This window comes from Somniosus microcephalus, chromosome 1, assembly GCF_052327205.1.
Source record: "Somniosus microcephalus isolate GS21.2 chromosome 1, FLI_Smic_1.0, whole genome shotgun sequence".
NCBI classification, from domain to species: Eukaryota; Metazoa; Chordata; class Chondrichthyes; order Squaliformes; family Somniosidae; genus Somniosus; species Somniosus microcephalus.
Genome location: NC_140987.1, coordinates 22,273,916 through 22,289,662, shown reverse-complemented (window position 1 = coordinate 22,289,662; position 15,747 = coordinate 22,273,916). Strand labels below are relative to the sequence as shown.

General features: G+C 47.0%; 1 protein-coding gene across 1 annotated transcript in view; it reads right to left on the bottom strand.

Moving 5' to 3' along the window:
- Window positions 1-6,762: 6,762 nt before the first annotated feature.
- Window positions 6,763-15,747, bottom strand: part of rgs12b (regulator of G protein signaling 12b) — a 335,452-nt gene continuing 326,467 nt past the window's right edge. Inside the window, exon 18 of the mRNA XM_085975353.1 lies at window positions 6,763-14,710. Coding sequence (XP_085831479.1) covers window positions 14,346-14,710 — 365 coding nt within the window. The 3' untranslated portion in view covers window positions 6,763-14,345. The remainder of the gene's footprint in view (window positions 14,711-15,747) is intronic.

Genomic DNA, 15,747 nt, shown 5'->3' with positions numbered 1-15,747 from the left:
GGGAGGTTCTTTACAAATATTGATGCACATCTCACCCTCTCCCCTCCCATGCTCCTTTCTAATAGACGGTGTCAGCTACCCAAAGCAAAATAGTCCAGAGAGTCCCGGGGGCTCCTGAAGAACATTCGATTTCTGCCCATCTGTGGCCAGCCATGTCCTACATCGCAACCAGGGTCCAGTAACAATTCTGTGTTCTTATATTTTTAACTCTACTGGTTGACTTACACTTATTTCGGATGAGACGTTAAACCGAGGCCCCGTCTGCCCTCTCAGGTGGACGTAAAAGATCCCGCGGCCACTATTTCGAAGCAGAGCAGGGCAGTTGTCCCCGGTGTCCTGGGGCCAATGTTCATCCCTCGACCAAAATCGCTAAAACAGATGGTCTGGGTCATTATCACGTCGCTGTTTGTGGGAGCTTGCTGTGCGCAAATTGGCTGTCGTGTTTCCCACATTACAACAGTGACTACACTTCACTTCAAAAAGTACTTCATTGGTTGTAAAGTGCTTTGGGACATCCTGAGGTCGTGAAAGGCGCTATAGAAATGCAAGTCTTTGTTTAGTTTTCTCTCGGGTGTAGCTTTCCAAACTAGGGTCTTAGAGGTTGGGGGTGGGCAGCCTCAAGGTTATCAGATTTCTGTTGGACTGGAGCCAGTTCTGTCGCTAGGAGCAAAACACATTGGGCTGAAAATTCAGTAGAGTTAGCGCCCCATTTGAGGTGCTAGAGGGCCTAGCGCCGGAGTTATGGCCGGTTTGTAAATTCAGTGGGGCCCTGCCATCGGCGTTAGACCGGTTGCGCTGCGCCGGGACCGATGACGTCATCGGTGTGCGCAGCGTCCCGGTTGCCGTGGTGACGGGCCCCAACGCCGAAATTGAGTTGCGGCCGCCTCGCCCGTGGCAGCCGCAACTAACGATGTTTCAGCAGAGTCCTACGCGAGTTAGCGCCGGCGCATTAAGGTCGCGCGGCGGCCGGCCGCTTTCCCGCCGGCCGCCTGCCCGCACCTCCCTCCCCGGACTCCTCTGCCCCCCCCCCCGCGGAACAGATGCGTCTGGCCTGCGAGCCCGGCACTTCTCCGAGGTGCCGGGCTCATTTTTTTCAAGATTTCAACGGCCAGCGGGCGGGTGCAGGCAGCTCCTCCTTAACTGAAGGAGGAGGCCTGCACTTCCCCAGCCTGCCGCACCGCATCGGGTGCCGCAGCGCCGGAATTGCGCCGCAATGCGGCAGTCAGCGCCCATTTCGAGGCGCTGACACCCTCCTGTAGCGCCGGCAGCCGTTTGGGCGCGGCGCTACTGAATTTTTGGCGCGCGCAGGGGGACTTAGCGCCGGCGCTAAATTTCCGGCGCTAAAGCCCTGGCGCGGCGCCAACTGAATTTCTAGGCCATTTTCTTTTAAATTAGTGTACAGCAGCAGGAACAGCATGGTAGTAAAATGTAGAAAAATGATGAGGGTAAATTCACAGGTTAGCATGCTCCCGAGAGAGATGGGGAGTGTGGGTCAGAGGTCGGGCTCTTTAACACTGTCAGCGCTGATTCTGGGCGGTTAAATATCTTCAATTTTGTTTTAATCTATATTGGTTGTGTACAAAAAAAGTTCTTTTAAGTTACTATTTTTAAATTCTAAATTGGTTTGCAGTTGTAAAGTGATAATTGCCACGATAAACTAATCAGGCATGTGATTTATTGCTGATTTAATGGAATCATGGAATCTCAATGGAAGTATGGAATCGCACTACAGAATAATTGAGAAATACTAAGGGGAAAAAAACATTAGTGGAAGTGGTATATAGACCTCCAAACAGTAAGGCGGAGGTTGGGGATGGCATTAAAAGGGAAATTAAAGAAGCGTGCAGTAAGGGCACAGCAGTCATCATGGGTGACTTTAATCTACATATAGATTGGGCCAACCAAATTAGTAACAATACTGTGGAGGAGGAATTCCTGGAGTGTTTACAGGATGGTTTCCTGGACCAATATGTCGAGGAACCAACTAGAGGTCAGGCCATCTTAGACTGGGTATTATGTAACGAGAAAGGATTAATTAGCAATCTGGTTGTACGAGGCCCCTTGGGTCGGACCGATCATAATATGATCGAATTCTTCATTAAGATGGAGAATGAAGTAGTTGACTCAGAGACTAGGGTCCTCAATTTAAATAAAGGAAACTACGATGGTCTGAGGAGCGAGTTGGGTAGAATTGATTGGGGAATGGCACTCAAAGGGTTGACAGTGGATAGGCAATGGCAAACATTCAAAGACCGAATGGATGAGCTACAGAATTTGTTCATCCCAGTTTGCATAAAAATAAAACAAAAAAGGTGACTCAACCGTGCCTAACAAGGGAAATTAGGGATAGCATAAGATCCAAGGAGAGGACATATAAATTGGCTAGAAAAAGCAATAATCCTGAGGATTGGGAGCAGTTTAGGAGTCAACAAAGGAGGACAAAGGGATTAATTAAGAAAGGGAAAATAGAATATGAGAGTAAGCACGCAGGGAACATAAAAACTGACTGTAAAAGCTTTTATACATATGTGAAGAGAAAAAGATTGGTGAAGTCAAGCGTAGGTCCCTTACAGTCAGAATCAGGGGAATTTATAATGGGAAACAAGGAAATGACAGACCAACTAAATACATACTTTGGTTCTGTCTTCACAAAGGAGGACATAAATAACCTCCCAGAGATGCCGGGTAACATAGGGTCTAATGAGAGGGAGGAACTGAAAGAAACCAGTATCTGTAGGGAAATGGTGTTAGGAAAATTGATGGGACTGAAGGCCAATAAATCCCCAGGGCCTGATGGTCTACATCCCAGGGTACCTAAGGAAGTGGCCCTAGAGATAGTAGATGCATTGCTGGTCATCTTCCAGAACTCGATAGACTCTGGAACAGTGCCCATGGATTGGAGGGTAGCTAATGTTACCCCACTATTCAAAAAAGGTGGTAGAGAAAAAGCGGGGAATTATGGACCGGTAAGCCTGACATCGATAGTGGGGAAAATGCTAGAGTCTATTATAAAAGATGGAATAGCAGAGCACTTGGAAAGCAGTGACAGGATCGGACAAAGTCAACATGGATTTACAAAAGGTAAATCATGCTTGACTAATCTACTGGAATTTTTTGAGGATGTAACTGGTAAAATAGATAAGGGAGAACCAGTGGATGTGATGTATTTGGACTTTCAGAAGGCTTTCGATAAGGTCCCACATAAGAGATTAGCGTGCAAAGTTAAAGCACATGGGATTGGGGGCAAGGTATTGACTTGGATAGAGAACTGGTTGGCGGACAGAAAGCAAAGAGTTGGAATAAATGGGTCGTTTTCCGAGTGGCAGGCAGTGACTAGTGGGGTTCCGCAAGGATCGGTCCTAGGACCCCAGCTGTTCACAATATATATTAATGATCTGGACGAGGGAATTGGATGTAATATCTCCAAATTTGCAGACGACACAAAGCTGGGTGGGAGGGTAAGCGGTGAGGAGGATGTTGTGAAACTCCAGTACAATTTGGACAGGTTGGGTGATTGGGCAGAAACATGGCAAATGCACTATAATGTGGATAAATGTGAGGTTATCCACTTTGGTGGCAAAAACAGGAAGGCAGATTATTATTTGAATGGCAATAGATTGGGAGAAGGGGAAGTGCAAAGAGACCTGGGTGTTATTGTGCACCAGTCGTTGAAGGTAAGCATGCAGGTGCAGCAGGCGGTTAAGAAGGCAAATGGTATGTTGGCCTTCGTAGCAAGAGGGTTCGAGTACAAGAACAAGGATGTCTTGCTGCAGTTGTACAGGGCCTTGGTGCGACCGCACCTTGAGTATTGTGTGCAGTTTTGGTCACCTTACCTGAGGAAGGACGTTCTTGCCATGGAGGGAGTGCAGCGAAGATTCACCAGGCTGATACCTGGGATGGCAGGAATGATGTACGAGGAGAGATTGTGTCGATTGGGCTTATACTCACTGGAGTTTAGAAGATTGAGAGGGGATCTCATCGAAACCTATAAAATTCTGTCAGGCCTGGACAGACTAGATGCAGGAAGGATGTTTCGGATGGCCGGGGAGTCCAGAACCAGGGGTCACAGTCTAAGGATAAGGGGTAAGCCATTTAGGACTGAAATGAGGAGGAATTTCTTCACCCGGAGAGTGGTGAACCTGTGGAATTCTCTGCCACAGAGGGCGGTGGAGGCCAGTTCATTAAATATATTCAAGAAAGAGTTGGATATATTTCTTGAGGCTAAAGGGATCAAGGGATATGGGGAGAAGGCAGGGACAGGGTACTGAGTTTGGATGATCAGCCATGATCTCGTTGAATGGCGGAGCAGGCTCGAGGGGCCGAATGGCCTACTCCTGCTCCTATCTTCTATGTTTCTATGAGTTTGCGGGAGCAGTGTGCTTGGCCCCTGTCCAATCTGGTGACTCTTTGGGTCCACAGACCGCAGTTTGAAAGCCTAGGCTCTCCTGGCCAGCCATCCATCGTTCACCCTCCCTAAACTTGAGCTCATCCGAAACTCTGCTGCCCGTATCTTAACTCGCACCGAGTCCCGTTCACCCATCACCCTTATGCTTGATGACCTACATTGGCTCCCGGTCCAGCAATGCCTCGATTTAAAAATTCCCATCCTTGTGTTCAAATTCCCTCCATGGCCTCACCCTCTCCCCCTCCACTATCTCTGTAACCTCCTACAATCCTCCGATCACTCTGTGTTCCTAATATTCTGGCCTCTGGTGCATCCCCGATTTTCTTCGCCCCATTGGCGGCCGTGCCTTCAGCCGTCTAGGCCCTAAGCTCCAGAATTCCCTCCCTAAACCTCTCTGCCCCTCCTCTTTTAAGACCCTTCTTAAAACCTACCTCTTTGACCAAGCTTTTGGTTACCTATCCTAATATCTCATGTGGCTCGGTGTCAAATTTTTTGTCTGTTAACGCCCCTGTGGAGCGCCTTGGGACGCTTTACTACGTTAAAGACGCGATAGAAATGTAAGTTGTTATTGTTGTACAGATGTGATAGTTTACGGGATAAATTTTGCAAGGCGAGGCTCCCAGTGCAGATCGGAAGTTGAGCTTTAACACTATAGAGCTGGCTGGCCAAGCAAGGCTGTGGGTCAGAATTCCTTGCCTCAGGAACTGCACCGTCGTTTGTAAAGCACTGTGTAAACTTAAAAAAATTATTGATGGGAGATTTAATTGAAAGAGGAAGTGTGAGACAGCACCGAGGTTCAGAACAGTACGAGGGAAAAATAAGGCGAATCAACAGGCAGTGATTCGGGTGAGGGAAAGCGCGAAGGACTCAAGTCTGATTGATGGCATCCAGCTGCTAGTTTTACATCAGCTCGAGACCAGCCCCCTCAGTCAGTGGCAGAAAGGGGGTGAAAACTTTCCAGTTTGTTCTAACCAGCGGAAATCTGCAATGTGAATTAGCCGATGACCTTGTACCATGTAGTAGGATGCCAACGGAAACACAGATAGCAGGGGCAGACAGATAGGAAGAAGCAACCCCGTTAACGCAATGTCCATATCCTGCTGTTTCTCTGAAACAATCCTTTAAAAAAAAACAAGTGTATGAGAATCAAACGACAATTGGCTTCAGCGCCCTTAGGTTCCCACTCCTGATTTCTACTCTGCTGGAACTGCATCATAGAATGATACAGCACAGAAGGAGGCCATTCAGCCCATCAGGCCTGTGCCGGCCCTTTGGTAGAGCTATCCAATTAATCTCAATCTCCTGCTCTTTCCCTGATAGCCCTGTACATTTTTTCCCTTCAAGTATGTATCCAGTTCCCTTTTGAATGTTGCGATTGAATCTGCTTCCTCCGCCCTTTCAGACAGTGCATTCCAGATCACCAGCTGTGTAAAAAAAATGATTCCTCATGTCGCCTCTGGTTCTTTTACCAATCTGCTCCAGCGAGAACAATCCCAGCTTCTCTCGTCTCCGCACATAACTGAAGTCCCACATCCCTGGTACCATTCTAGTAAATCTCTTTGGCACCCTCTCCAAGGCCCTATATTTTAATTTTTTCTTTTGTTGCATCACTCAGTGCTTAACGACCCATTTTGAGTGGTTTAGCAAGTGTAATCTTTTCTTAGAATCGTAGAATGGTTACAGCACAGAAGGAGGCCTTTGGCCCGTCGAGCCCGTGCCGCTCTCTGCAAGAGCACTTCAGCTAGTCCCACTCCCCCACCCTTTCCCCGTAGCCCTGCAGATTTTTTTCCTTCAGGTACTTATCCAATTCCCTTTTGAAAGCCACGATTGAGTCTGCCTCCACCACCCTTTCAGTGAATTCCAGATCACAACAACTTGCTGCGTAAAAAAGATTTTCCTCATGTCGCCTTTGGTTCTTCTGCCAATCACCTTGAATCTGTGTCCCCTGGTTCTCGACCCTTCCGCCAATGGGAACAGTTTCTCTTTATCTACTCTGACCAGACCCCTCTTATTTTGTAATATCAAAATTGTGATGGGTATGCACTCATGTTCCTCGTGAATCTTTGCATGTGTCTGGAAGTCAGAAAACAGCCTCTGACACACACTGTGTCAGATCCCAGATGAGGGATGACCACCTTCGTAACTAGGGTTGACGGACAGCCTTGGAACAGTAATGCCTCACAGGGAAGAGAGGCTACAGAAGAAAGTTGGTGAAAGGTGGAGGAAAACAAATCCGTGATACATACCTATTGATGCCAGTTATCTTTCTGGGTAACTCCACAAGTTGTTGCTGCAATGTGATGCAAAATATATTTGGTTCCTAACAGGCTTCAGGGAAACGAAGGGAAAGAGGCCTGTTCAGCAAGATTAAATTTTAATATAAAATATCGTGGAAATACAATAAGGTGAAACTTGGAACAAGAAGTACAATCCCATTGGGCTAATCAACAAGAAAGAATCACTACATAAATTTCAGATCTCCTTACTGATCAATTCATCTTCTAAAGGTGTCAGTGGAAGGAAATAACAACTGTTTTAGTTTTACAAGTTAATGTACTGTGCTTCCGATGTGAGGGAAGTTGGTGACGCATTGCCGTCTTTAGTGATACAAACTTTGCAGTAGTTAGCCAGGATTTAATATCTAAAACATTCGTATGATGCATCAGCATAAAAACCCACTACTGTGCAGCACCAGAATATAACACTCCTGTCACATTACTGCTTGAATGGTGCAAATAACGCCTAAGTGTAATACAATAATTTCCCCCATACCTGTCACCAATGAACACTCTGAAATCTCATAGCGGCTGTGGGGACAGAAGATTCCCACTGTGCGTTATATGTGACAGAACTGCAAGGCCCTTTATGAGCTGACTCCAAGATGGTACACTGGCAATGGAGCATTGGAACTAAGTCAACCCTGTGCCAGATTCCATAATCCAATACTTGAGTCAGGCAGGTCCGTGGTCCTCCAGAATACTGTTGATGATTACCAGACACTCTGACTTATGAATGGAACCTAGAGAGGTAGACCTGTCAATGGGAGCTGGGATTCTTCTCACTCAGCTCAGATCCTCCCAGTAAACCAATGCTCTAAAGGCTGCGGGCGCTGGGTCAATTGGAATTGTTAAGACTGAGGTTGACACGTTTATGTTAGGTAAGGGTAGCAAGGGGATATGAAGCAAAGGCGGGTAAATGGAGTTGGGGTGCAGATCAGCCATGATGTGTTTGAATGGCGGAACAGGCTCAAGGATAGTAGTCTCTGAAATGATCATCCTTTCTAATTTTTCTCTCCCCTCTCACCCCCAAAAAGCACTGACTCATGTTAGGGTACAGTTTCACCGCAAGCAGTCTATTCTACTATGGTGGCATCACAGCGGAAACCGATTCACAAACATGCTCAGCTCCAGCAAGCCACTATCTAGTGATCAGGAGCAGAAACCCGGGCCGATTTTACACAGGGACAGGAGGAGTCCCTTGAGCCTGTTCCGCCATTCAATTAGATCATGGCTGATCTGTATCATAACTCCATTTACCCGTCGTTGCTCCATATCCTTTAATACCCAACAAAACTCTATCAATCTCAGTTTTGAAATTTTCAATTGACTCAACAGTTTGGTAGGGGAGCGAGTTCCAGATTTCCACTAGCCTTTGTGTGAAGAAGTGCTTCCTGACACCACCCCTGACCATCTGGCTCCAATTTTAAGGTTATGCTCCCTTGTTCTGGTCTCCCCCACCAGAGGAGATGGTTTCGCTCTATCAAATCCTTTAATCATCTTAAACACTTCAATTAGATCACCCCTTAATCTTCTGTACTGAAGGGAATTTCCCCCTCCCTAACCAAGAGCTTCTAAGGCACCAGCAATGTTTCACGAGTTGATAACTTTACTGCACTCAAGGAAAGACACTACAAGGAGGGACATTTCTTCATGAGATACTGGGCCATTTGTATGTAATAAAACTTACAACAATAAATAAATTACTCTGCTTTATTCTATTCTCACCTTCCTTACCTGTACGTGTGTTGTCAGGAAGCACTGAGCTGCGAGTTAGAAAATAAAAAAGGCCTCCCTCTGATTGGAGTGGGGAGGAAACATCGCACCATTATTAGTACCAGACATTAGGCAACAGCACAGTGACAGCTCTCGGTAACAAGCCAGCCGAACCCCCGCCTAAAAAAGTTAACTCGCAAAAGTTGAAGTTTATGCTTGAAGCCAACGGGATTTAGAATTATTTGCAATGCTGGTTTAAATCCGGTAATTTTTTTTACAGCACAGAAGCAGGCCATTCGGCCCAACAGGTCCACACCGGTGTTTATGCTCCACACGAGCCTCCTCCCACCTCACGTCATGGAGCAAGCAGTGCAGCAGTTGGAATATTCACCAACAGTGTGGTTGCAGCAGGCTTAAAGCGCCCGGTGCAGGTAACTAATTTTGTGGATCCCAATCAGTCTGCTGGTGAGGCGTCGTCCTATACACCTTGCCTCATAAAAGCAGGTAGGAAGCACAACTGGGCAGCACCGAATTGAGACAAGTGTAGCGGTGAAGTGCTGTCTTCCCATTTCCCAATGGGCAACACTAAAGGCACTCAGAATTTCCAGTTGTACAATACCAGATAGCTGGTGGTTTCACAGTACCGACGCGATCATTTAATTTTTTGTGACAAAAACATTTTCTGAGAACTTCCACCATTTAAACACTAAGGCCTTGAAAGTCGTCTCGGGCGGTGGCGAAAAACGTACGGTATCGGACCGGCCGCCCGTGATACGCAGCGTCTGGTGTTCAGTTCCACTGACTGCAAGGGAACCGAATATCAGGCACTGAGTATAACGGGCGGCCGATTCGATACCCGCCCGCTTTTCGCCAGGGCCCAAGACGAATTTCTAGCCCACTGTATCATAACTCTGCAGCATTAAATCACTCATTAACACCCGTCCACGATTATAGCCCAGGCCATTGGTTTTCACAGAGTATTAGGACGCGATCGGCAAAACATCCAGATATCCCCTCAATGAAAACGGAATTTGATTTATTCAGTTACCATAAACCACTGGCCCTGATTATAAATGGATGGATTCACAGAGTGTGATCCCCAAAACACCAGTTAAAAACCCCAAAATCCCATGTAATTTAAAACAGAAAGGTCACCGACCCAAAGTGTTAACTCTGTTTCTCTCTCCATAGATGCTGCCTGACCTGTGGAGCATTCCCTGTTTATACATATATATATATATATATCTATAAAATTAACAGAATTGATTTACAGTCACAATAAACCAGTGACCCTAATTACAGTCAAACACATTTTTACAACAGATTTTCTATGAATTAACCACATAATTACCACGACTGACTAAAAGCATTCGGAATCTATGTAGGGTTTGTGCACTTGTTACAGAAGAACTGTTTTTTCCCCCCATGTACAAATATTTTCTAGGGTTTATTAAAAAGAGAGATCTATATATATATATATATATATGACGACAAAATATTTTACACAATTATTCTTTCTATTGCACTGCAACAGGATCCTTGCGTATTGAGAAACTAGAGTGGATTTTATTTTCTCTTCATTGGAACTGAATTTTTTTGAATGTAAATCTTTGGGTTATTTATGAGATAGCAATGTTTATAATGAATATATTAAACAAAGCACAGTTAAAGGGGCAGTATATCCCGCTGAATTGGCCCTTAATGTTAGAATGGCAGGCATCTATCTGCACACTAGTTGAGATCTTTGAGCTGTCCATTGTTACAGTGTTTTTTAAATCTACTCTTCCTGTGGCATTTCTTACAAGTATCCTAAAGTCTGGAGCGCGACCTAGCCGCCGACCTAGCCTACCCCTTTAAGGCGACTCCTCAAAGTGCTCCCTGTGGGAATCTGTGGGTAATCGTAGCTGTTTGCAAATTCCTGAGGACTATTGGAGGTCAGCAACTGTTTGTAGGTTTCAGGCCACAGATCAGAAGAACTAGGATGAAATGCCTGACTTTCTTTCTCCTTTATGACATTCTTTTGCATCTCTGGCGTCTCGACAGGTGCCTGATAGGCAAGAAAGAAAGATCCTGCATTCATATAGCGCCTTTCACATCCTGAAGACATCCCAAAGAGCTTCACAGCCAATTAATTACTTTTGAAGTATACTCACTGTTGTTTTGTAGGCAAACATGGGAGCCAATTTGCGCACAGCAAGGTCCCACAAACAACAATCAGTTGAATCAAATTATGAATCTTCCTTCAAATAGCAATGAGTTTAAAAAAATCCGCGCCAGGGATTTCCTCGAGGGTTCCACCACCCCCCCATCGACCTCCATAACTTCGACGGAATCCCCGGATAAATATAGAGTTTCTGCCAATCCTCCGCCAAAGGTATGGGCTGGATTTTCATGGGGAAGGCGGGGTGGGGGGGGGGGGCGGGGGCCGTTGGGCTCTGATGCGGGCGGGAAACCTGAGAGGCCAGGTTTCCCGCAGGCCCTGCCGACTTTAACAGCAGGGCCTGATTTGCATCTGAGGCCACTGTTTCCCACCCGCAGCCAGCCAGATGGAGGGGCTGTCTGGCTGCGGGTGAGTAGGCCTGCGGCACTAGGCCGCACAGAGGAAGGAGGGAGGGATCGGGTGAGGGCCGGTGCCACCCTCCGGAGGATCGGGAGGGTGGAGGTTTGGGGGGGGTGGAGCAAGAGATCGAGGCCGTCAAGGGACAGGGCAAGAGATTGGGGTTTGCTACCAGAGGATCGGGCCGGTCTCAGGATCATCAGGCGTGGAGTAGGGTGGTGGAGAGCGACGAGTTCAGGGCCAGCCTCCGGAGGATCGTGGCTTCCTCAGGATCATCGGGGGCGGAGGAGGAGACAAGAGATCGGGGCCGGCCTCGTGATCATCTGGGGAGAGGGGAGGCAAGAGGAGCTCAGGGCCAGTCACCAGAGGATCAGGCCAGCCTACGGATCATTGGTGGGGGAGGGCGGGTCCGGGAAGGCGATTGAAGGCCCCGAGACGGGGTTCTCCGATTGGGGAGAGTGTGTTAGGTAAGGACCCTGGATCCAGGAGGTAAGTGTAAAGGCATTTACCTCTTGGATGCAGCAGTCCCCGCCTTGCTGTAACTGCTGGGTTTTACGAAGTGTGTAAAACCCAACCAGCTACAGTTAAACACAAACTAGAGATTAAAGGAGAAGCTTTAGATCGATAGATCTAAAGAGATTGATAGATTTTTGGACACTAAGGGAATCACGGGATATAGGGAGAGTGCAGGAAAGTGGAGTTGAGGTAGATCAGCCATGATCTTACTGAATGGCGGAGCAGGCTCAAGGGGCCGAATGGCTTCCTACTTCTTATGTTCTTCCAGCCTCATTATAATATTGGAATTGACGTCCCGCCTCCTGGGAGCGGGTTGGCTGCCCGCCCTGTCCCATCCACCCCCCTTGTCCCGTCTCTGTTAAAACCGGAGGCAGGGTTCAGGTCGGGAATCCGATTTTTAACAATTTAACTACCCCCACGCTCCAAACCCGCCCGTTTTTTAGGTTAAAATTCCCTCCATGGTGGCTGAGCGGGAGAACCTCCATGGAAATTCCCGGCATCCATCTCAACGCCAGAGAAACAAAAGGGGTTGTTAACGGAAGAGCAGCTGAAGTATATAAATTAATAAGTGACCTAGAATAATACAGCACAGGAGGAGGCTATTCGGCCCACTGTGCCTGTGCCGGCTCTTTGAAAGAGCGCTCCAATTAGTCTCACTCCCCCCTGCTCTTTCTCCATAGCCCTGCCAATTTTTTCCCTTCAAGTATTTATCCAATTCCCTTTGAAAGTTAGTATTCAATCTGCTTCCACCGCCCTTTCAGGCAGCGCATTCCAGATCAGAACCACGTGGGCATAAAAAAAAAATGTTTTTCGTCATCTCCCCTCTGGTTCTTTTGCCAGTCGCCTAGCCAAGAGATAAATCCTGAACCGTACTTTAAAATAAGCACGGTGATAGGACCTGAAATCATAAATTAATGAAAAATAATTCAGAACAGTAGCAGAGATGCAGATATTAAAGGCGTTGAAACCTGTTGGAAGCTGATGTGGAACAGCTTGACTACCGGTGGACAGGTTTTTGGTGGGCTGATCCCTGGTTTTTCTTATGTTGAGCAGCTGGAGGGAGCCTGTAAGCACACCTTTTTCTTTAAATATATAGGGCTAAAAATTCGGTATCGCCGCGCCAGGTCTTTAGTGCCCGAAATTTTGCGCTCGCCCGGATTCCCGTAGCGCCCGCCTGAAATTCAGTTGCGCCGCCCCAAGACGGAGGCGGGCGCTATTGCAGGGTTTGGCCGCCTCGTTTGGGGCGATGAATGTCAGTTTCAGGCGTCGAGCTGCCGCTGCGGCACCCGATGCGGTGCGGCAGGCTGGGGTACTGCAGGCCTCCTCCTTCTCTTAAGGAGGAGCTGCCTGCAGCCGTTAGATCGCCGCTGGATTCCCCCGGCAAATGAGCCTGGCACCACGGAGAAGTGCCGGGCTCGCGGGAGTCAGACAGCAATACCGCGGGGGGGTGGTGCAGGAGTCCGGGGAGGGAGGTGCGGCCAGGCGGCCGCCGGGAAAGCGGCCGGCCGCCCCTCCACCTTTATGCGCCGGCCTCTCGGAGCTGCAAGGCACCATTTTTCAAACGCTGTTTGCGGCCGCTACGGGCGAGGCGGCCGCAACTGAATTTGGCCATCGGCACGGAATAGCATTGGAACCGGGGCGCTGCACACACCGATGACGTCATCGGTGCCGGCGCAGCGCTACCGGCTAACGCCGATGTTAGGGACCAACTGAATTTCGGGCGCTAACAAACTTCCGGCGCAAACCACTCTATAGCCAATAAGTGGGCGCAAACGCGACTGAATTTCTAGGCCATAGAATTCTACTGCAGTAACATCATGAATGAGAAGCGCTGCCCACAGGCCAGTGTACTTACTGCTAATGGCACTGGACCGCACAAAGTGGAGGAGAAGCATCTGAGAAGGCGCCGAACACCTCAAGTCTCTTCGCCGGGAGCAAGTGGAAGCCAAGCGCAAGGAGCGCACGTCAACCCAAGCACCCCACCCACCTGCCCCTTCAACCACCGTCTGCCCCACCTGTGACAGAGACTGTAGGTCCCGCATTGGACTCATCAGTCACCCGGGAACTCATTTTTAGTGTGGAAGCAAGTCATCCTCGGTTCCGAGAGACTGCCTAAGAAGAAGAATGGCACTAGAATGAAACATCATGAAATTACATACAGAGGAACTCTATAGAAAAGATCTGCCACCAGGCTGCCTCGATCCTCAAGCCCCTGAAATGTAAAACACTCTAATGAGGGGCCTCCGAGAGATGCCAGAAAAAGAACATATATTTTGTGCTTCGAATTATAGGACAATTCAGTAGAAGTTACTCCTCCCTTTCTATATATATATACATATCCCGAATGAGGATCAGGCATTTGTTTTCAGTAATTTAACTAACCCCCACCAGGGATATGGTGTTAGAAATGCTCAAAGGAAAAGCATCAACGAAAGCTTTGATTTACACAAGCAAGCCACACTCATTCTACATTAACATTTAGTCAAAGTTATCCCAAAGTAATAGCTTTACCGCATCAAAAAATCTTGGCTGCTTAGTGTAAATAAGTTACTGCAGAAAACATGTCAATATTTTACTTGCCTACTTCTATCTACTACATTCATAAACTTTAGAATCAGTACAATTATTCCTGTTTTAGTCGAACATTATCTGCTCTTATTTCTCAAAGTTTTAGATTTTACGCAAGGGAAGGACAGAATGGGTGATTTTTGTTCAATGTTCCTAAACTAGTGCTGGAGGTGCGGGTGGGGGGACTAAATCGTAAGTACTAATTGCCCAGTTGTTAGCAATTAATTACTGTTTTAATTCCAATTTTCCAAATATTACTTGAAGCCAACATTTTATGACTTTTTTTTAAAGAACGTATGACCTAGATTCAGACAAAAGTAGCCTTATGTTGTGCCTCTAGCGTCTTGCTCCTCTCACTCTTTACTGTGATCAGCGATGGCAGTTCTGACATCCGATAAACCCCCGTGCGCATCCGCCCCTGGCAACATTGCAGTTCAGAAATATATCCGTCAAAACTCAGGTCCCCATCCGAATCTTCAGCCCTTGCACCAGCGCCTTCAGATTTCACTCCATCACCATCAATAATCTTGTTTACAGGATGTCCCACATGGGAGTGGTTGATGCGCGTGGCCAAGGTGGTGCTGTTTACGCTTGTCTGTGTCTGTGTGTCAGAATTCTGCCCAAAGCAAGCAGGCTTCATCCAAGCAATCGTTCCCCTTTCATTCATCGAATCTTTAGAGGGGTGAGAAAAACAGGCTCATTATGGTAACTGCAAGCAACAGGATTTAAGTACTAATGTGCTGGCTTTTATTCAAAAAAAGTGCACATTCTTGGAAGACATAAAATGAATGCCCTTTGTTCAGTATTATCAAGCTGCAACATATCATAGATATCATCAAACCGTGTTGAGAACTTTATATCTGATTCTTGGGAAACTAGTGCTCATAGTTGATACTCAGGTCAATGAGCGGAGATTGGCTTTCTATTGTTTTTATATCGTTTTTCCTTTTAGGTGCGGCACAGAAATGTTTACGTGCGATACCAGAAATATGAAGAATGCATCTTATCAATTTTATACAGACTGAAAGAAAGAAAACCTGCATTCATGTAGTCACATCCTGGCAATATCCCAAAGTACTTCACATCCAATCAATTACTTCTGATGTGTTGTCAGAATTAGGGCTCATGGGGTTGGGGGGGGGGGTAATATGTTAGCATGGTTTGAGGATTAGTTAACGGACAGAAAACAGAGAGTAGGAATAAACGGGTCATTTCCGGGTTGGCAGGCTGTAACTAGTGGGGTACCGCAAGGATCAGTGCTTGGGCCTCAGCTGTTTACAATCTACATCAATGACTTAGATGAGGGGACCGAGTGTAATGTATCCAAGTTTGCTGACGATACAAAGCTAGGTGGGAAAGTAAGCTGTGACAAGGACTCAAAGAGGCTGCAGAGAGATATAGACAGGTTAAATGAGTGGGTAAGAACATGGCAGATGGAATATAATGTGGAGAAGTGTGAAATTATCCACTTTGGTAGGAAAAGTAGAAAAGCAGAATATTTTTTAAATGGTGAGAGACTGGGAAATGTTGGTGTTCAGAGGGACCTGGGTGTCCTTGTACACGAATCACTGAAAGTTAACATGCAGGTACAGCAAGCAATTAGGAAAGCAAATGGTATGTCAGCCTTTATTACAAAGGGATTGGACTATAAGAGTAAAGAAGTCTTCCTACAATTATATAGGGCCTTGGTGAGACCACACCTGGAGTAT